The following is a 20,962-nucleotide window of genomic DNA, read 5'->3' as shown; positions in this document are numbered from 1 at the left end:
TTCGAATATAGTCGTCATAAATATGTTAAATGCTACTATTGCAGATTAAGTAATTGATATAATTACAATTGATTTGTAATTTGGTTTTGGTAAGCATACACTCAACATTATTGTATACGGTATATTTTTATTTTAGAGTGTATACGAAAACATTATTTCCTTAAAGTGAAAATGAAAGTAAAATTTAAACAAACGGCAAAGTGAAACTGTAGCGGCAGCCAAACTGAATTCTGTGTCAAATTTACCCAGTTTGATTTAATTGGGCATCTTTTAGGCTTTTACTGTCTAAACTCTACATTATTTTGTCATCGTTTATCGGTGTGTATATTACATTTTTTTTTAATTTTATTTTAGGGGAAGAGGGAGGAGGGTTATTTTAAAAATTTGAATTGCCATATGGCATGATGGTTAGCTTTTAATAATTTTTGATGTTCAATTTATCTTTTGTGTCTCGTATTTTATATGTAAATAGACTGTCGATTGTTCTTTTGTCTTTAAGGCTATCAACAGTATCAAGTTGCAGTGCTTAAAAATGTATGAATTCATAAAAGCAAAATAGTTGAATAAAGGGGAAGAAAGGAAAATGTCTGACACAGACTCCGATGCAACAATTGAACCAGATCCAAGTGACTGGGATTCTCCAAATCTGTTCAGTCCTTCTCCAACAAGACCATCAATTTCAAAAAGACAGTCTACCTATCATCAGTTGTCTGATTCTGATGGTGATGAACCCGATTTTGTAAAAAGACGAGCAAAAACAGTTCATGGACAAAATACAGATGATTCAATGAATGGAAGAACTTCACCAAAGTTACTGAAAAAAAATCATAAGCCCATTCTTGCAAATTTATCTTTAAGTAAAATAAAGGATGAAAAATCAACAGATGTGGAAAAACTGAATGATCAGAACAATTCAGCAAGAAATAAGAAATCAGGCATTGGAAAAATTGTCACTGAAAGGAGAGTAGATTCTCCATCTTTGAAAAGAAAACATTCGTCTGGGGATAGTTCAAGGAGAAGTCCAGCACGAGAAACTTCAAAATCTCTGCCACCTTGTAAATTTGGCTCAAAATGTTACAGGAAGAACCCGGATCATTTCAAGGAATTTTCACATCCTTGTAAGCCAACAAAATCAGAAATTAGACAATTCCTTAAATTTGAAAAAAAAGATTAATTTTGAGTTGCATAACATTAATTAAAGAAATAATAAATAAGAGGAAGAAGGAGTGTAATCTACCAGAGATTAAAGTAGAAAACAAGTCTACACTCTGACTCTTTTTTATTCATTTATGCCTTTTGTTTACAGTAATAACAAACTTCTAAGATCTTTGACAAATTATGACATTTAGTAAACTCAAACTGCATTGAAACATTCCCTTAGAAATATGCATCTACATGTTTTAGTGCAGAGTATTACTTTTGTAGCAGATGGTGGCAGCAGTGAGGCTGCAAGTGGAAGTAAAACAAGGCAAAGATCACAATCTCCACCAATTAAAAAGCATAAGGCAGAAGCCATGGCACTTACCTTAAAGGAACCTTTAGCTGTCTTTAGTCATGCTCAACCGATTAGTTTCTTTCTTACAAAAGTTCATGGGATATCTAGTGAATGCAATGGTGCAAATACCATGAGTCTCAAAGGTAAAATCTAATACTCAGAAATGTAAACTTTCAACCTTGATTAATTGATAATGATAATTATTACATTTTACTCTTGCTTAATTGTATAAAAAATATATTTCAGATATTTTAACAGAGAAAATGGGAAATTTACAAGAATCTTGTCAGGTAAATTATCACACTTGGTAGGTATACAGTCAAGCATCATTATCCACACATTTTACATTCTGAATGAAATTTGTGCTTCATAGGATTTACATTATATATACCAATTATAAAAGATAAGTTTTATTAATCCGGAGGCTTCATTACTCATTAATCCAGATGATTTGCTTGGAAATACACAAGTGTACAGATTAATTAGGCTTGACTGTATTTATATATATTTACCCTGCTTACTCAGATTGAGATTTTGGTTGATGCATTCCATTTTAGGAAGAAAATCACCATCAATCAATTTATTTGAAAAGCAATAGTATTTCTGTTTGTTTTTTTTTTCAGTTTAATTATATGTTTGAAATTCAGTGGCTAATGCAGCAATATCCAGCATCATTTAGGTAAGACAAAGCATTAAACACCCATTCCCCCTCCCCAAAAACTCATCCATAATCGAAGAGGTACATATATTGAAGATTAAGGATGTGACTAGACAAGAGTTAGCATGAAACTTTTTAATGTTTAACAATGTATGGAAAGTCAGGTGCTGCCTCTTCTTGACATGAGTTTATCTACAGAGATTTTGTCTTGCATATTAATATTTGAAAAATCATATGGAGGCTTGAGTATTTTCTTAGAGAGATGACAGATAGTGTATAAATTTCAGACAGAAGCCCCTCCTTTGTGTGCATGGATTTCAGGGAGGACAAAAATCAGCACTAGAGGCTGATGCCAGAAAATTCACCAATATCAAGTTCTGTCAAGTAAGTGTTGAAGAAATTTATCTACGAAAGGAAAAATATAATATTTGTTCATACGTAATAGTGATTGTTCATCATTTCATTCATGTAGAAATTGAGGATTAAAAAATTGGTTAATTTTTGAAAATTACATATTTGCATGTTTTGTGTTATATAATGTGTCATGAAATAGTAAAATCACAATGTGTTACTGTATTATTTTTTAATGCAATTAATTTTTAAAAGGTGTAATTTAGTGTTATTGCTTTTAAATGGTCAATACTTGTGTCTTATAAATAAGCTTTATAATTTTATTTTAGGCAAGATTGGAAATGCCATATGGAACACATCATACGCAAGTGTTTAAAATAGAATACTGAATCTCTGCATCTAAAGTATCTCGGTGAAAAATGTTATCATTTAAATGCATAAATAGATTTTGCTATAATATCACAAAAGTAAAAAGATCTAGTCAATTGATTTAATTTAATTAGTGTGGACGGTAGGGAGATTTTGTACTGGTTTGTACAACACATTTTTTCCACTTTGAAGGGTAAATCTTCTTTACAGAAAAATGATGTTCCTTTTGTATGACAATGGACTCAGGGTAGTGATCCACACAGCAAACCTGATAGAAAGAGACTGGCACCAGAAAACTCAGGGGTAGGTCAGCATACATGAAGGTTAAAAAGTGTCCAAGTATTTAATGCATTGGTGGAAATGGGGTTGATGTTCATAAAACCCAAAATATTTGAGAAACTGACTATGCTTGAATATTTGTGATACAGGGTTTGGATAAGCCCAGTATTTCCAAAACTGAAGTCAGGACCCTCTGCTACACATGGTGACTCTCCCACACATTTTAAGAAGGATCTTCTGCAGTATTTGGCAGCATATAAAGCATATCAGCTGAAAGAATGGCAAGACCACATTTCCATGCATGACTTCTCTACTGCAAAGTAAGCTTTTAGTGTACAGTGAGCATTTACTGTAAAGAAAGACAAAATTTTGACTAACTTTAAATTTTATTAAGAAGTTAAAATTAGCCATTAAAATTTCTTTTTCAGTGTATTTATTGTTGGTTCTGTACCAGGAAGACATATGGCAGACAAGAAACATTGTTTTGGTCATATGAGGCTGAGAAAACTTTTACATGACCATGGTCCACCAAAGGAACAGACATCAAAATGGCCATTAATTGGGCAGTTTTCCAGTGTTGGCTCACTTGGAGCATCTAAAGAAAACTGGTTGTGTACAGAATTTCTGCAGTCCTTAGCAACAGTAAAGGGTACTAGCAGTGTCCCTCTAGCCTCTGTGCCACTGAAACTGGTTTGTTTCAATGAATTAGAAGGAACATGCTAATTTTTGTCTTTTCATATCCTTTACCAATTGACATTTAACATCGCTAACATTTTTATGATTGAAAGACATCTTGATCTCCATTCCAATGATTTTCATACCTTTTTTCTGCACTAAATTTAGATTTCTGTGTTTCTACAATATCACTTTAAAACCATTTTTAGATATTTCCATCAGTCGACAATGTGAGAACCAGTTTAGAGGGATATCCAGCTGGAGGCTCTATTCCATATAGCATTAATGTTGCTAAGAAACAACCCTGGCTTCATGCATTCTTCCAGTGAGTTAAAATATTAAGTTAAAGAGAATTGAATGATGTGTGATAGTTATTTTTTTTTTTCTTGTAATTGAAGCTTTGGCAAGCTTGTGCGTTTACCTTTTAAAGAAAGTTTGATACATGTACATGCATTCTAAAGAACTAAAGTATAATTTTATTAAATCCCCACAAATAGCAAAAATAAATGAACAATTGTAGAATTAGATTTTGAATCAAAAATTGGGCAAAAATTATTACATTTATTAGAAAGCTAATAAATAGTCTATTATAAAAAAGATTTCTAAAAGTCTGGAGAAATTTAGTGTTCAATATCTTGGCGTTTTATTGAATGCTGAGTTTGTATTACGTATAGGAGTATGCCCCAAAACTCTCCAAATGCGAGTGTTCAATATTGAACGCCCCGTTGTAAACAAAAAATGTCTTCTGGTCAACCTCTCAATGGCAAATTTATGATAGGTAGTGACAGCTAGGTAAGATGTGTTCTATTTTCACACAAAATTGAAATAATGAAATAATAATTTAGTACCTATTAGCCTCAATAAAACCTCAATAAGCAAATCTTAATGCTTGGTAGCGTCACCGGAATGATGCAATATTGAACACTTACAGGACAGAGGTTAATTTAAATACTGATACTGAAAAATTCTTATTAATTTGAGTTATTTAATTGAAATAATTTCTATGTTTTAGCTATATAATAAAGGAGTTATTGAACTTATATTGGTGAATAATGGCACAAGTTGGCTGTACAAATGCACTTGCATGCTCATGCATTTGTACAGCCAAAACTTGTGCCAATATAAGTTCAATAACCCTATATAATATTGGTTTTGTAATTCTAAAGGAACTCTTTCATATTAAAGACACATTATGCCTACAGGTTGGGAACAATGATGTCACAATTTAATTTATGCATAAAATTTGTAGGTAATTAAAAAGACTTGTGTCTACAGTATTAACAAAAAAAGATCCATTAATCACTTTGACAAAAATAAAAAGTGTTGCAGGTGTTTTATGAATTTGGAATTACTGTATTTTTTTACTCCTTAGTCTTGCATTATGTACTCAGAATTCTAGTGAGATTTGGGATTCATCAAACTTCCACATAAAGAGTGCTGTCAAGGGAAGCTACTCTAGGAAACATGATAAAATGAATTTTTGCTTGTCAATTTTTTGTTTCCTTTATAGATTCTAATGTAATAATTAATGCTTGGAGCAATTTATCCATGCTGGATCTAATGTACAGCTGTATGTGTATATGTATAAAAAAGAAATGTTCCAAACCAAACTCTTGCAAAGATGTTTTACTTACTTGATGAAAATTTCAAAGTAAAACAGCATTTGGCTTGCAAACCTTTTTATAACATTCTCTTAATCGTAGTCATGTAAAGTAAAGAGGACCATTTATCAAGTCATTTATGGTGAATTTACCGGTACTGATATTTGATTTTTCTACACAGTCAGTGGAGGTCTGAGGGGAGAGGAAGAAATCGAGCAATGCCCCACATCAAAACTTATTGTCGTCCTTCCCCTGATTGGGGAGAAGCTGCATGGTTTCTTGTTACTAGGTGAGCTTCTTTACTTAAATAGCCTATTTTTTCCACTTACTGTTAACCCTGAAAAAATGTACACAAGACCAAGGTTTTTATGGTAGAACGTATGTTACCATTATAGTCCTGAGCATTTTGTATATAAAGCAGTTGATAAAAATTTTTTCCCACATAAATGAGTTTTTGGACTATTTAATTTACTTTTTTTGTCTTTTCAGTTCCAACTTATCAAAAGCTGCTTGGGGAGCCCTGGAGAAGAAAGGGAGTCAACTCATGATACGCTCTTATGAAATAGGAGTGCTGTTTATACCTCAGTTCTTGGTAATAATGGATATCTTTGGTGAAATTGCTACAATAATGACAGCAAATAGCTGTTTTGACTTCTGCTTGTGGAAACCTTGAGGTGCAAATTTCACTCAAGGTCTTAATGACTTAAATACCACACACTTCTCTATGGGTGAATAAAAAAAAATATGACCAAACGCATATTTATCAACCCACACTAAAAATACAGGCAATGAAAATAGATTTCTATGTCTCAGCATATGTCTTTAGATAGTGTCTAAATACCTGCCAAATATCTCGTTGATATCTCAATTAACAAAAAAGTTATGCCCAAAAATGATGCTAAAATTGTCAGGAGTGCAACACCTTTTTGTGACATTTTGAAATTTCAATATTTTTTGGAGATCTGTGAAATAAAAAATAATGCTTCATGTTGAAAATAAAGACTTTCCTGATAATATTCAAAGTATTGAGCTTTAAATGTGGACTGTAGTAACTTTTGTTTAATCAGGTTGTGGTCATGGCTGATGTTTAAAAAAATGTTATACCATGTCAGGAGTGCAACAGAAAAAATGTAGTGTTGCCAAAAAAACATCAATTGTAAAATTCTGATAGAAGATTAAGACAAAAAAGAATTTTGGAAGTGTAAAATAATAACTGATATACATTTTAAAAATTAAAAATGTTATATAAATCACAAGCAGCATTAATGAGAGTCAAGTATATGTGCATACCCCAAAATGTCAGGAGTGCAACATTTGATATTTTGCTCCCAAGCATGAAAAAACTATTATCATTATATGATTTTCTGATTTTTATTTTGGAAAATAGAGACACAAAGAACATTTTTACCAAATAGATTTATCAATTACAGGATCTGTCTGTGCTTCAGATCCATATTTCTATGGTCAGGAGTGCAAAACATTTTTTAAAGATTCAAGTTGTGTGACGAAAAGACTTCTATTCATGCTTAAAAGTATTCATTAATTAATAATGATCTCTTTGTATAATTTAATGCTAAATTATTGACAGTTTTATTATTAAAATCCTTCCTTTTTCAATTTTATCAATTCAGATGTGTTTTTATCTTTTTTGTGATTTTTTTAATGAACATTAAAAATAAACACACTAAAACATTGTCATAAAATTCGAGTAATTCCTCCTCAACTTCACTGAAACAACAGAACAAGTTCTTATGTAATTTTCACTTCACAATTCTACTTTAAAGGCCCAAATGCTTTTGGTCAGGAGTGCAACAAATATGTTAGAATTATAAATCATCCAATAAGAATAAAAAGAAAGAAAAAATGATGAGAAGAATTTTTCTGGTGGGTTACTGTGTTTGTCTTCTAAAGGAAAATATGCTTTAAAATATATTTTATCTTCTAAATATACATTTAAGCTAGTTTTTTGGCATAAAATAGGGTATAATTCCAGATAAAATGCAAATTTTAAATACTTTCATCTGTTTTAATTATGAAGTATTGGACTATAAGTATTGCACAATTTCATTACCACTTGATGTTGCCAACACTTTATGAATTTTTGTGTTCTGTGGTTTTAATTTTAAACTTTACTGCAGTCAGGAGTGCAACAAAACTACTTCATAATTACCGATGCTTTTTAACTATCTTTACTAAAAATTAAGTTGAAAAAAAATGCTTGATACTATTTGATGTTCAAAACACTATGTCTATCAACTAATTACAGAAATTTTACAGTCAATTCAGGGAATAGTTTTCATCATTTCACATATATTTTAAATACAATTTATATATACAGTGAAACCTGTCTTATCCGACATGTACTGGGAGACGGATTTTGTGTCGGAATAGACAGGGTGTCGGATTGCACAGTGTAGAAAACATGGAAAATAGTAAAATGGGAATGAAATTTAACGTCGGATTTCACAGTGTGACGGATTGCACAGGTGTCGGATTAGACAGTTTTCACTGTATTACACTTTGCAAATAATCATGTTTTAAGGTCTTCAAAATATGAAAAACCTGCTGTAAACGATGAAATATATCAACACAACAAATTGATTTACAAAGTAAGAATGGGTTATTGTGTGTTATAATTTTTAAAACAATGTTAAATAAAATATATATCAGATGTCAGGAGTGCAACACAATAATGTAACATAGGGTCACTTCAAAATCTAGTATTTTTCGTAAGAGAACTCGTATATAACAATTCTTTTTTGGCTTAGATTTAAAGAATTGACTTGAACGAACAAGAAAGTGAATTTTGGGGAATTTTATTGCTTCATATTTTTTTCATATTAAAACTTTTCAAACCAGAATTGAAAAAATAATGTGAAATAACAATCAAAAAGCCAATTTTTTGTCACATGTGCAAGAGAAGATACTCATTCAAGGTCTAGATTTAATCATTTATACCCCTTTTACCATTTTAAAGCATAAAAAACTATAATTTCTTGTGATTATGTATTTTAGAAAGTCTTTTATGGTGTAATGATATTTTCTTTTTTCAAAAGAAATTTTACTAATAAAAATTCTGAAACTTTTTAATCCAATTGTCTATTCTATTGCCACTTCAGGATTTTAAACTAGAATGCATTTGCAATATGATGATATAAGTGAAAAATATGTTATAAGTAGTTGAATTTTGCCAAAAAAATTTAGTTTGGTGGTCATTTTTTTTTAATTCACCCCTATCAAGTATACACATTGATACAGCTCCCTTCTCTATCAAGTATACACATAGATACAGCACCCTTCTCTATCAAGTATACACATAGATACAGCACACTTCTCTATCAAGTAGACACATAGATACAGCACTTCTCTATCAAGTATCCACATAGATACAGCACTTCTCTATCAAGTATACACATACAGTCCCTGAAACGTTCTACTTTCCCATTTTTCCGTTCGCTCACCGTTCGTTCACCGCTCTTTCAGCGTGCGTTCACCGTTCGTTCACCGTGCGTTCACCGTTCGCTCTCCGTTCACAGTTTTGCGTTCAGCGTTCACCGTGCGCTCGCGTTCACCGTTCACAAAGCGTTCACCGTTCGCTCTTCGTTCGTTCATTTTGCGTTCACCTTGCGTTCAGCGTTCACTTATCGTTCAGTCTTCAGTGTCACTCGGAACTCCGAAGTGAAAGGACTTATCTTTTTTTAAGTAAGGATTTACAGGTTTTGAATTTAATAAATAACATACCGTGTTTGAAGAATCATTATTTCATGGGGAAAAAAATTATCTACAATATTTATTTTTATTATTCTAACTTAGCTGTTAGGTTATTTATAAGATTTATCTGGAAAATAAATGTTGTTATAAGTACATGTATGTACCTATGTAGAACAATGCTTAATGCTGAAAAATTAAATTTAAATACGGGCAAAATGCTGATACTTCAAGCACTGCAACATTTTGTTGTCATGTTAAAGACGACAAATCGTTAATGGATAGATAATAATCGAAGTCAAATAATTTACCAACTGCAGCAAAAATACGAAAATATTTATTTATATATCATTTTTTTAAATAGTACAGAAATACATGTTAGAACTTTTTCTGAGAATGACAAGCAGTACTGCAGATATCCAGTTAATTAAATATCTTTAGAGCGAATTAAATTGATAGTGTGGTTTAAAAAAAATATTTGTTTAAAATGTAATACATTAAAGAATTTTTTTCAACTTTACATATATAAAGTCTTTAATTAGAGAGAGAGAAATGCCTTTATAACATGATTATCATTTATATAACCAAAGCGATTCTCCAGTAATGATATTTTTCACCGTAACTTTAAATGTTTGTCATTCGATATTATTAAGAGCCCCCCCCCCCCTTTCCCCTAAATCGGTTACTTAGTTAGTATTTCCAGTACATTTTAATCAACATTTAAAAAGAAGTTAATGTGTTTTGTAGCACAAGAAATTCAGTCTCAAAACAAACATGCATCTAAACAGTCATTAAACAATCGTAGTTCAAAATATACATGTGCCGGCCGTGATATTTTAAATTGGCAGGTATTATGTTTCAAATTCAAGCGGCTTAATTATTCCAAGTATTTATTCCCAATGTATTTTATTCATTTATTTATTTATTTATTTTAGAAATGTTGGAATCAGATCTAGAAATGATAAGAAAAAAAAAACTTCTTGGAAATACTAACACTTTGCCTTCGGTGTGACGAGACTTTTACACCTGCACAGTGTCGAATGATTTTGATTGACAGGTCATGCACGCGGACTTCGTGTGAACTTGAAGCAGGAAAATAAAAACCGATTATGACTGTAAAACAAATGGATTTGTTGCTAAAAAAAATGGTTACTTTCACTGCCTGATATATATAGAAAAAATTTAGAATTTCTGTTTGATATAGGTACAAACATTTGAGGAAGGGGGGGGGCTAAAACCGAATCTCTCTCTCTCTCTCTCTCTCTCTCTCTCTCTCTCTCATTTGTCTGTTTAATAAAAACTATGACAGCATATTACTTAAATATCAAGTTGTGAAAATTTAATAGCGATTCTCTGTAACCACTTAAACTTCTTTGCCACGCATGGTCACCGATTTTGATGAAACTTTGCCCATTATTACAACTTGACACCAGAAACATATATCAAATAAAATTTCGTTGCCATGTGTCTTGGTTGCCATGGTAACATCCAGAAAAGTTGAAAAAATTTAGATTTTTAGCTACTTTAAATCTTTATTAAGCCTTAATAAATACTAAGAAAAACAAACAAGCCATTCTCCCAAAAACATGACACCTTGTTGCCACTTATGCTCTAAAGAAACTATTTAGAATTTATCTCTAAGTAAGTGGTAACCATGGGTACATTTGGAATACATTTTAGATGCTGAAAAATGCTGAAAAATGCTCTATAGTCACAAATGATAGATGTTACATGATCAAACTCAATCAACAACGTAAGAAAAAGAATGAAAAATATTTGACCTTATGTAATTAGGTATTGGCAATATTATTCTAAAAATAACTTTCATGGTTGCCATGGTAACACAATGTCACCATGCAAAATCTGTTGCAATGATTGGGTTAATGCTACTATCGTGAGGAAAAACAATAAAATTCATGACTGGCACATATGCATCCTTATGACCTTGCAACACCGACAACATAAGAAAAATTGAGATAAATCGTTACTTTGCAGTGTAACCATGGAAACAACGTACTAGTTGTTTAAAGTGATATTTTTTTGCTGCTTTAGGAATTTACTAACCTTTTGGTCAAGAAACATATTATTTGAATCACCTTGAATAGTATTTATCTCGTAGACCTAAAGTTGAATATCATATATTGATAAAGGTTGTTGAAAAATACAACACTGTTGCTATGGTTACCAAGAAGAGAAAATGTTCGATTTTGTTAATTTTTTGTCAATATTAGACCCTATGTGCCAGCTTTTTGCATCCAGTTAGAGATTGGGTGATAGTCAAAATTGAAAGTCGGGTTAGTTGTTCACATATATCAGTCATTAAAGTTTTGGGAATCTACATATAACGGTACGTATCCAAGGAAACAGAGTATTTTTCAGATTTTTATGGATACTTTTTCGCCTTATTTCCATAGCAACGCACTATTTAAAGAATTGAAATTGAATTTTTTGAAATATGAAAATTAGGGTCACACCAAGGCCTTTAAAAATTGACCATCAGTTATATAGAAATATACTATTTAAAAAGATAGGATAAGATTAAAACACTAAGAGAGTAAATTTAAAATCCCTTCTTGGTATTAAAACCATGGCAACCATTGCCAACCTATAAGAAATATCATATTTTGTCCTTGGTATATGATGCAAGGATCTCTTCTCTATTATTTGCTTGCATTTCAACCTATAATTGTTTTTATTCTTAAGTGTATGACTTTATAAAATTAAATGAACAAAATTATTACTTTTGAATACTTTGTTTCCATAGTAACGTATGTTATAGATGATTTACCAAACATGTTTATCATGCATTTAAGACACCAGGCCTTCAACTTTCAGAAACTGTCATTGCCACTTGTTTGCTATGCTGCAAACGTTAACTGTGGGACTCTGAAGATGTTGAAAAATGCCATTTTTCAAACTTTAGGACATGTTGCTATGGTAACCATGACACGTAGCAACCATTTTTTGCCTGATTTGAGTTTACGGTATCAAAGACTTTTATCATAGAGAGTTTGGAGAAATTCTGAGACTATGCGTGCCACAGCTCCTATATAAAAGTTCAAGTCATTACAGAGAATGGCTCTTAATATATAACAAATAATATGATTGCCTCCTTGTATCATCTTGTCCGAGTATAACCACGGCCGGGAAAGTCTACAGATACATGTAGAAGTCTGCTCAATATATCATCATAAAAAATAAAACTGACACATAAATATATTATTGCATTAAAGTGTATTTATGCAATACGTCCACATACCTTTGTAAAATATTTTTTTTCTCATTATTTTACACGGAATCGCCTTTTATGGTTGTTACAACCATTGTAATTCATTCTATAAGTCCGTAGTTTTCTCTTCTAAAATCCACATTATTTGTAATGGTTTTATATATCAAATAAGAATAAACATATTTATTTTACAACTAGATTAATTTCATCTGTTATACTACAGCGTTCGGTAACAATTACAATGTTTTACAGCGATAAAAATCGTATTATCAAAAAGTTGAATTTAAACATCGTACATATGTGCAGAAAATATTGTAAAAAACTTAAATTAATAATTTTACTTAATGTGCATGTATCGTCCTTCTTAGGACAATTTTCATTGATTTGTTTATTTATTTTTTAGCACCAGGCATTAGAATACAATAGAATAGTTTCAATGCAAGGAAAAGATCAGAGGCATTCCGAATAAATCGTTCATCTTGCGTTCACCGTTCGTTCACCGTTCACTTTGCGCTCGCGTTTGCGCTCCGTTCGCGTTCTGCGTTCGCTCACCGTTCACTGTTCACACATCGTTCACCAAGTTGCGTTCAGCGTTCACACATCGTTCATTCACCGTTCGCTCTGCGTTCGTTCAGCGTTCGTTCACCGTTCGTTCAGCGTTCGCTCACCGTTCAAGTGGGAAAGTAGAACGTTTCAGGGACTGTAGATACAGCACCCTTCTCTATCAAGTATACACATAGATACAGCACCCTTCTCTATCAAGTATACACATAGATACAGCACACTTCTCTATCAAGTATACACATAGATACAGCACTTCTCTATCAAGTATACACATAGATACAGCACCCCTCTCTATCAAGTAGACACATAGATACAGCACACTTCTCTATCAAGTATCCACATAGATACAGCACTTCTCTATCAAGTATACACATAGATACAGCACCCTTCTCTATCAAATATACACATAGATACAGCACACTTCTCTATCAAGTATACACATAGATACAGCACTTCTCTATCAAGTATACACATAGATACAGCACCCTTCTCTATCAAGTAGACACATAGATACAGCACTTCTCTATCAAGTAGACACATAGATACAGCACTTCTCTATCAAGTATACACATAGATACAGCACCCTTCTCTATCAAGTAGACACATAGATACAGCACATATTGATAGAGAAGTGCTGTATCTATGTGTATACTTGATAGAGAAGTGCTGTATCTATGTGTATACTTGATAGAGAAGTAATGTATCTATGTGTATACTTGATAGAGAAGTGCTGTATCTATGTGTCTACTTGATAGAGAAGTGCTGTATCTATGTGTATACTTGATAGAGAAGGGTGCTGTATCTATGTGTCTACTTGATAGAGAAGGGTGCTGTATCTATGTGTCTACTTGATAGAGAAGGTGCTTTGTGGACACTCACTTAGAAGTCCCGGTATTTTAAAGTTAAGAATGGAAACTTTTTCCTCTGTACGTAAAATATACTTGTTGCATGCTCAACTTCAATTTTTTTTTAAAGGAATATGCCAAATTTTGCCATGAATTGTAGAAATAAATAAAAAGGTTTCCATTCTTAACTTTAAAATACTTCTAAGTAAGTGTCCACAAAGCACCTATTTATTAGAGGAGTTGGAACAATATGTATTATGGTAGCTCTCCAATTAAATTTAAAAAAAATAACGAGCAAACAAAAATAAAAAATGTGCAGCTGAATCTGTCTGTACTTTCTTATGCTAAACCTTTTATTTCTTGGAAGAATATAATGTGTATATTTTGGAACATTTAGGTTGGAAAGACAGTATTCCAATGCACAAGTAAAGTTAGAGAGGCCAGGCAGAAAACTCTGGTTCTCCCCTATGATCTTCCCCCCAGAGCCTATACAAAGGAAGGTAAATGTTTACTAGTAACTAAAAAATGTTTTGCTGTAACATTAATTTTGGACTTTACTCTTTTTTTCCCCCAAGGAAAGAGTGTAATTGTCTTTCTGATTTTTTTATTTCATTTTTTCCCAGATAAACCATGGATGTGGGACATAGCACACAAAGAATTGCCAGATTCTCATGGAAATATGTGGTGTCCAAGTTGACATCACCAATTCCTTTACATTTCTGGAATGTGTTCATGGACTTTCACTTTACAAATATTTATTTATTTATGAACATGAAATAAATGCATTTTGTTAAAATTGATTACTGATTCTTTTTTTTTTTTATTTTTATAATTTCCTATATTTTCCTTTCAATGTTTTAATGTTTTTCTTAGAATGATGCCATCTAATTGGTGAAATTTTAGAATCTATCTAAAAAGGAATTTCAATTGTGGATTTCTATTGAGCTTGGAAGCCAGTACAAGATACATTGTAATAAAAAGTAAAAAGTGTAACAAAACCATTCTTGGGCAGAATACATTTTGTTGTATCCTAGATCCAAACTGTTTGAATTCCCACTGACCTCAGGCAAACAGTTTGGTTTTCTGAGTCCAACAAAATGCGGTTGCCTTCAGGCCCAGTCAATAAATGCATTTTATTTCAGCTTATTACTGACACCAAGGACCCATAAATACTAGTATATTAATTGTGTGTATAGTTCCTGCTGACACATTCTGGCCCGTAGGAAGCAATTTCACTCTGAGGGGGCACAACCATACATTTTTAGTTGGGGGGGGGGGGGGAACTATGAAGTACCAAATTTCCTTGACATGCAAAAAAAAAAGGTCATCACATTATTATTGAGGGGGCACAAGCATATAGGAGCTATGTTTTCTATAGTATTCTATATATCGGCAAAATTATTGCCCCCCCCCCCCCCCCCAGTTCCTACGGCCATGACTATAAAAATAACACATTTAGAATAAGTGCCCATGCTTTAATGATACATATTTTAAAATGATGCTTGTTTTGTTACAAAACAAGATTATAAGAAATATATACTAACATGTAGAAACAAGCTTCAAGCATTTGAAACATGATTGTAACGTCTTATTTTTTTTCAAGTTTTGAAATTCTCCCACTTTGTAACTTTTATTTTATCGGGTTTGGCATTCCATAATTATTTATTCATGGTGGAAAAGGGATGCAGGTTAGTCGTCTGATCGTCATAATCGTTGAAAATATTTATAAATTGGCTAGCATTATTGGTTTTAATCAGACCCTAGCAACTTTTTCTACGAACTTTATCACTAAATACTGCCATCGTATTGCAATTCAAGTTGATAACAATATTTAGGCCCAATCGGTTGGCCAAGTGATGCCAGTTCGGACCCGGTTTCAGTAGTTTATGCTTACATATAAACTGATATAATACATCCACTTAATGCTTACAGATCCTTGTGCTCAGAACTGCATGATACTGAAATCAGTGTAGTTGAAAAGTAAGTCGGATTAGATCCAATATCTTGCTCTTTTTAACAGTGTTTAATACAGTTGCTTACTGTCTTCTCATTGTACTGTTCACCACAGGTACTTGGGTCTTGGTTTATAAATATATGTATGTACCCACAGGCACTTGTTTCGTATGCGGGGCACCCCTCCTTATTTTTACCACAAGGTACCTTACTCAATTTCAGGCATCCCCGCTTCAAGCTTGTATTTTGTTTAATATATATCAATTATTAAGCTACTTTAAAATGACATAGTTTGCTTCAAAAGACTTTTCTTGTCAAATCAATCGTTTCGGAGTCTCTGGTCAAGCCTCTTTATTGTAAACCACTCATTTCTTCCTCGAAAATTACCTCGATACAAAATAAGACTTTGAATGGGATACAAGTAGACTTCCGGTTGGGGTTACAAAAGTAGGATAAATCCAGAGACTTACGAGTATTCCTTTCCGAGGTCTCTGGTTTTATCATTCATTTATAACCCCAACCGGAAGTCTTTGTATCCCATTCAAAGTCTTATTTTGTATCAAGATAATTTTCGAGGAAGAAATGAGTGGTTTACAATAAAGAGGCTCAACCAGAGACATCCTTAACGATTAATTTGACAAGAAAAAAGTCTCTCGAAGCAAACGATGTCATTTTAACAGGTCTAGACGGCCTCTGTTTTTGAAGGATAGATTTTATCCTCTAAAAACAGAGGATAGAGGTGTCACCACCTACCGGACTTTTCAAAACAAAGGGCAGTTAACTCTTAACCAAACAAATAACAGCGACTCTTGCATTTATCAGATTATGAACCGTAACAAAGAAAACGTAAAATTTCATGTGATGATGGATAAATCTAGATATTAAATTAATATTACATTTATTTTGTAATTGTTGTCAATCAATTAATTAGTTTTAATTAAACTTTAAAGCTTAGTTAACAACAATTACCCTTACATGTGTACCTGTAGGGAGACGTTTTTTTAATATCCAAGCTGATTTTCCGGTACTGTAATTATGTGTAAAAATTGATAAATAATTTTTTTGAAAAATTAAGTTTAAGTATTACTAGCATTTCATTTAATGAATAATCCTGAAAGACATCATTTTTGTAATATTTTGTTTAAATTTATATATACATATATATGTACATGTATATAATAATGTTTATTTCTTAGTAAACATGTTAAATTATATATATTTTATTTATTTATATATGCTTTTCAAATAATTTATTTATTTTTTTAATATTATTTATTTATCTGTTTAATTTATATTCATTCATTGCTTAAATTATAAGGCAGAGTATATTTTGTGCTTATATTACGTTTCCTTCCATGTTTCTTTTTTTTCTCCATTTTTAAAGGAGATGGGTGAACATGACGAGCGATAAGCCTATAGTGTGACAAACATGAAGATGAAAAATTAAATTTCAAATATATCAAAATTTTCCTTGATATTTCGTCTAACATTAAAATATATTTTATGTAAAATCTCTACAATTTGCAAAAATCCCTCAAAGATTGAAATTATCTGCCTGTGAAAAAATAGACACACACTGAAGCGGGCAAAAAGAGTCATTTTTTCATACTATAATACTATTTTTCTATATGAGTGGGTCTTCGCTCCACCTTTTTGAAAGTTAATCCTCAAAGTTTGCATAAAAGTATACATTTTTTGGTTACCAAAAATATGGAGCAATGACCCACTATACCTTAAAAATATACTTTTATGACATAACATTAGCATCTTTTCGAGAAATACTTGAAGTCCATTAAGTCAAGGGTCATATCACAAGCATGATTTAAATGCCAATGTTCGTCAGGACTTGTGTAGTCTAGTGGTTAGCGTGCTAGTCTCGAAAGAAAATTATACTCAGGATTTTTATTGCAAGGGTTCGAACCCCATGAATACCACATTAATTTTTTTAATAAAAGAATAAATTTTGCCGAGAAAATTTTCCTCAGAAAAGTTTTGTTTATTACAATTTCATAAATTTCAATAATGAGAACTTTACTCTAAATATTAAATTCACAAACTGAACACGAATTTTTATATTTCTGAAGCTATAGGCTTTCTGCACGCTATGTTCGCCCATCTCCTTAAGAGAAAATATGAAAGTAATATTATATAAGTCCCTTTTTATTGGTCTTGATAGGGAAAAGCATAAAAATATAACAAAATGCCAAGAAATATTAAGTAAAAATGGAGTGCAAGAAGTGCCAACTTTGAAAGCGTATTGTAAAAATTCTAGACAGAGAATCTCAAATCGCCACATACAATCGATAGTTTAATGTTTGAACTTTAATTTACATGTACTCTGGTGCTTGCACTTTTTGATTAAAGGTAGGCACGAGGCGTTTGAAAATTACCTGTGTTATCCTCTGAAATTGGAGGATAAACTATCCCACAATGCAATGTGGTTTCCATATATGGTAAAAAATTTGGCCGCCATATTGAATCTAGCTATCCTCCAAAAACGGAGGCCGCCTAGACCTGTTTAAAGTAGGTTAATGATTGATATGTAAACAAAATACGAGCTTGAAGCGGGGGTGCCTGAAATTGAGTTAGGTACCTTGTGGTAAAAATAAGTAGGGGTGCCCCATAGATCTATACGAAACAAGTGCCCGTGTATGTACCTCATTGATATGTAAAAAAAAAAAAAAAAAAAAAAAAAAATTTAGATATTTCTATCTCTTAATATGTAATTCTTTTAATTGTTACAGAAATTTCAGATGCAGACTAACCAGACTTTTTACAATCGATTTTTTTTCACAAAAAAATATTTTGAAGAAGGTAACTCTCGTAGATGGATGCATTTTTATTTTACAAGCACAGAAAACAACGTGATATTCTGATTTAAAAAGCAACGCTTCATTATTTTTTCTAATGTGAATTAGATAGGTTTGATAGTAAATATTATTTTCATATATAAATACCTCATATTTTTAATTTTAGGGTGAGATAAAAAAAATATTGTTCTTTCTATTCACCATATCAAATTTTCTTCATATCATGATTAGACATATTTATTTCTGAAAAAGTAAGCAACGCTTCATACTTCATACTATTTTCCATTAAAATCTAATGCTATTGTTGTTGATGAAAATCAATGTTGGGAGTTTATTAAAAAAAAAAAAAAAAAAAAAAAATGGTGAAATTTGGAGCAGAGGGATATTTCACCTTAAGAAGAATTAAATGATGAAATCTTATTTCAAATGAGATATTTAAGATGCATTAAACAAAAATATGATGTGATATTCCTCCTCAATTTAAGAGGATAACACAATTAAATGAATGTTTTCTGTTTCAATTACAAGTGTACTCTAATATAAATTTGTCCTAACATTATAGCTATCACCTACAGCAAAAGTGATTCATCTGTACCTTAAAGTCATATATTTCATTTGGTAGTGGTTACATGTTGTATCTGAATTTGTTCATATAATTTGTGACACACTGATTTCATGTATATAGTTTGCATTCCAATAGACATAAGCTGCGTATTGAAACAAATATTTATCCAGATGAAATTTAAGGTGTTTTATGGAGCTTAGAGAGCATGACACTTTGCAGGTTCAAGTGTCATTTAAATGTCTCAAACAATGATAAGTCCATTGTAATTAAATGAAAACTGGGCTGGTCTGAGGATTTTAAGTAGATAAATGTATATCTTTATTTTATCTTTGTTTGGTGAAGTTCATGCTACATTGTCTGTGTAAATGATTATAATCATTTTTAGGGGAGACCTTCATATGCTAGTCAGGTCCACACAGAATACCAGATAAGGCTTATAAAAGGCAAAAAAGACCAAGAGAAAAGAAAACAGCATAGGTTTTCTTATAAGAATTATCAAGGCAGATTATTTTCAGAAGTTGAGCTAATCTTCTATTTAGTGTGTTAAAAATGGGATGCAATGAAAAGAAAACTTGTGTGTCTTTGGTTTTGTGAGTGTGAATTGAAGTGTAACCAAGCGCACTGTGGGAATGATGACAAAACAAGATTTCTACCCGCTAGTCCTTTTAAAGTCAGAAAATTGTGATGAGAGAATTGGTTGCCATGGACACCATTCCTGAGACTTTGCTTTTCTTTCCTGATGAAGAAACATACAGTTGCATCATAAAAAGGTTTGATATAGAGATTTTTTTTTTGATTTAATAAAATGTACTCTTCCTGTATACAGGACTATTGGACATGCTTGATGACTATATGTCTTTTCATGATTATAGAAACTTGGGGGATATTTAAGAAAATGTACTGTACTATTTCTTTTCATTGTGTAGTAATTCAAAATTTTCTAATGATTGAAGAACAAATTTTGGGAGATTGACAATTATATAGTGAAGCAATAGAATTTTAACTTCTATGCCATCATTTTCATTGGCATTTTTTTTCTTTTTAAAAAATAAATCTGATGTAAACTAAAGATTTACATAGAGTTTCATTGGCATTGCTTAAGTAATTTCCAGAGTTTACAAATATTATACAGATATTGACTGGGGTTGAGGGCAACATTGATTATGTTAGCCCCAAGGGATGAAATATTTCTTGACAGGGAGTGGAGGGAAATATTATCATTCTGAATCACTAAATTATATTTTGTTTTCATTCATTCAATTTCAACAACTGATGGAAACAATTCATTTATAATTTGTATTCCATGCATTATGTGCACTTTGGTTATAGTGTTAGTGTGTCCTGCCATATCTGTGTTTTTCTAGTTTTTTATTGTGACGTCATGCTTTTCAGAAGTTGTGACGGTATCATTAGGTCACACTTAAAATCAATAACAAGTTTGGGAAAATTCTTTTTGTCAAAAGTAAAAAATTAAATGACTGTCAATATTTTTAGGAGGAACTAATATAATTAATTATGTTGACTGTTTCTCTATGTAGAGAATACTATTCTTTACTGAATAAAACAATGAAATGTATGGACTCCAAGCAAAAATAGAATATTTTTACAGTTGCCAATATATTCTTGTTTCTTTGCATATTTTGGGTAGATTTAGGAATTGCCATGGGTATATAGTTAAATCATACTGAAATAGGGGTCAGGTATAGTTTGGTTGATATTTTCCCAATTATAAATTTAAACGTACAGTGTATTATTTGAATTTGGAATTATTTCGCTTGTTCTTTAAATCATCGCTCACAATTTCTTTAACAAAAGGGAAGTTGCATGTGTACTTTTATGAAAATAGCTTCAAAAGTGATT

At 31.7% G+C, this 20,962-nt stretch overlaps 1 protein-coding gene across 2 annotated transcripts; it reads left to right on the top strand.

Annotated features, from left to right (window-relative positions):
* The first annotated feature begins 222 nt into the window (after positions 1-222).
* On the top strand, positions 223-14,574 carry LOC133191690 (tyrosyl-DNA phosphodiesterase 1-like). Of its 2 annotated transcripts, none has more exons than XM_061327426.1 (15): positions 223-318; positions 500-1,118; positions 1,429-1,638; positions 1,742-1,785; positions 2,119-2,174; positions 2,441-2,537; positions 2,834-2,868; positions 3,084-3,176; positions 3,302-3,472; positions 3,581-3,842; positions 4,037-4,152; positions 5,610-5,717; positions 5,918-6,020; positions 14,172-14,274; positions 14,398-14,574. In XM_061327426.1, the coding sequence occupies exons 2-15, from the start codon at positions 584-586 to the stop codon at positions 14,469-14,471; spliced, it is 2,007 nt and encodes a 668-aa protein (XP_061183410.1). In that variant the 5' UTR covers positions 223-318; positions 500-583; the 3' UTR covers positions 14,472-14,574. The 2 variants fall into 2 exon arrangements, with proteins under 2 accessions (XP_061183410.1, XP_061183409.1); XM_061327425.1 differs by having other exon boundaries at positions 1,426-1,638.
* Positions 14,575-20,962: the final 6,388 nt, after the last annotated feature.

Source organism: Saccostrea echinata, unplaced genomic scaffold (genome assembly GCF_033153115.1).
Source record: "Saccostrea echinata isolate AGI-Se365-2 ecotype Australia unplaced genomic scaffold, CSIRO_AGI_Sech_v1 ptg000024l, whole genome shotgun sequence".
Lineage (NCBI taxonomy): Eukaryota > Metazoa > Mollusca > Bivalvia > Ostreida > Ostreidae > Saccostrea > Saccostrea echinata.
This window is presented reverse-complemented; position numbering and strand designations above follow the sequence as displayed.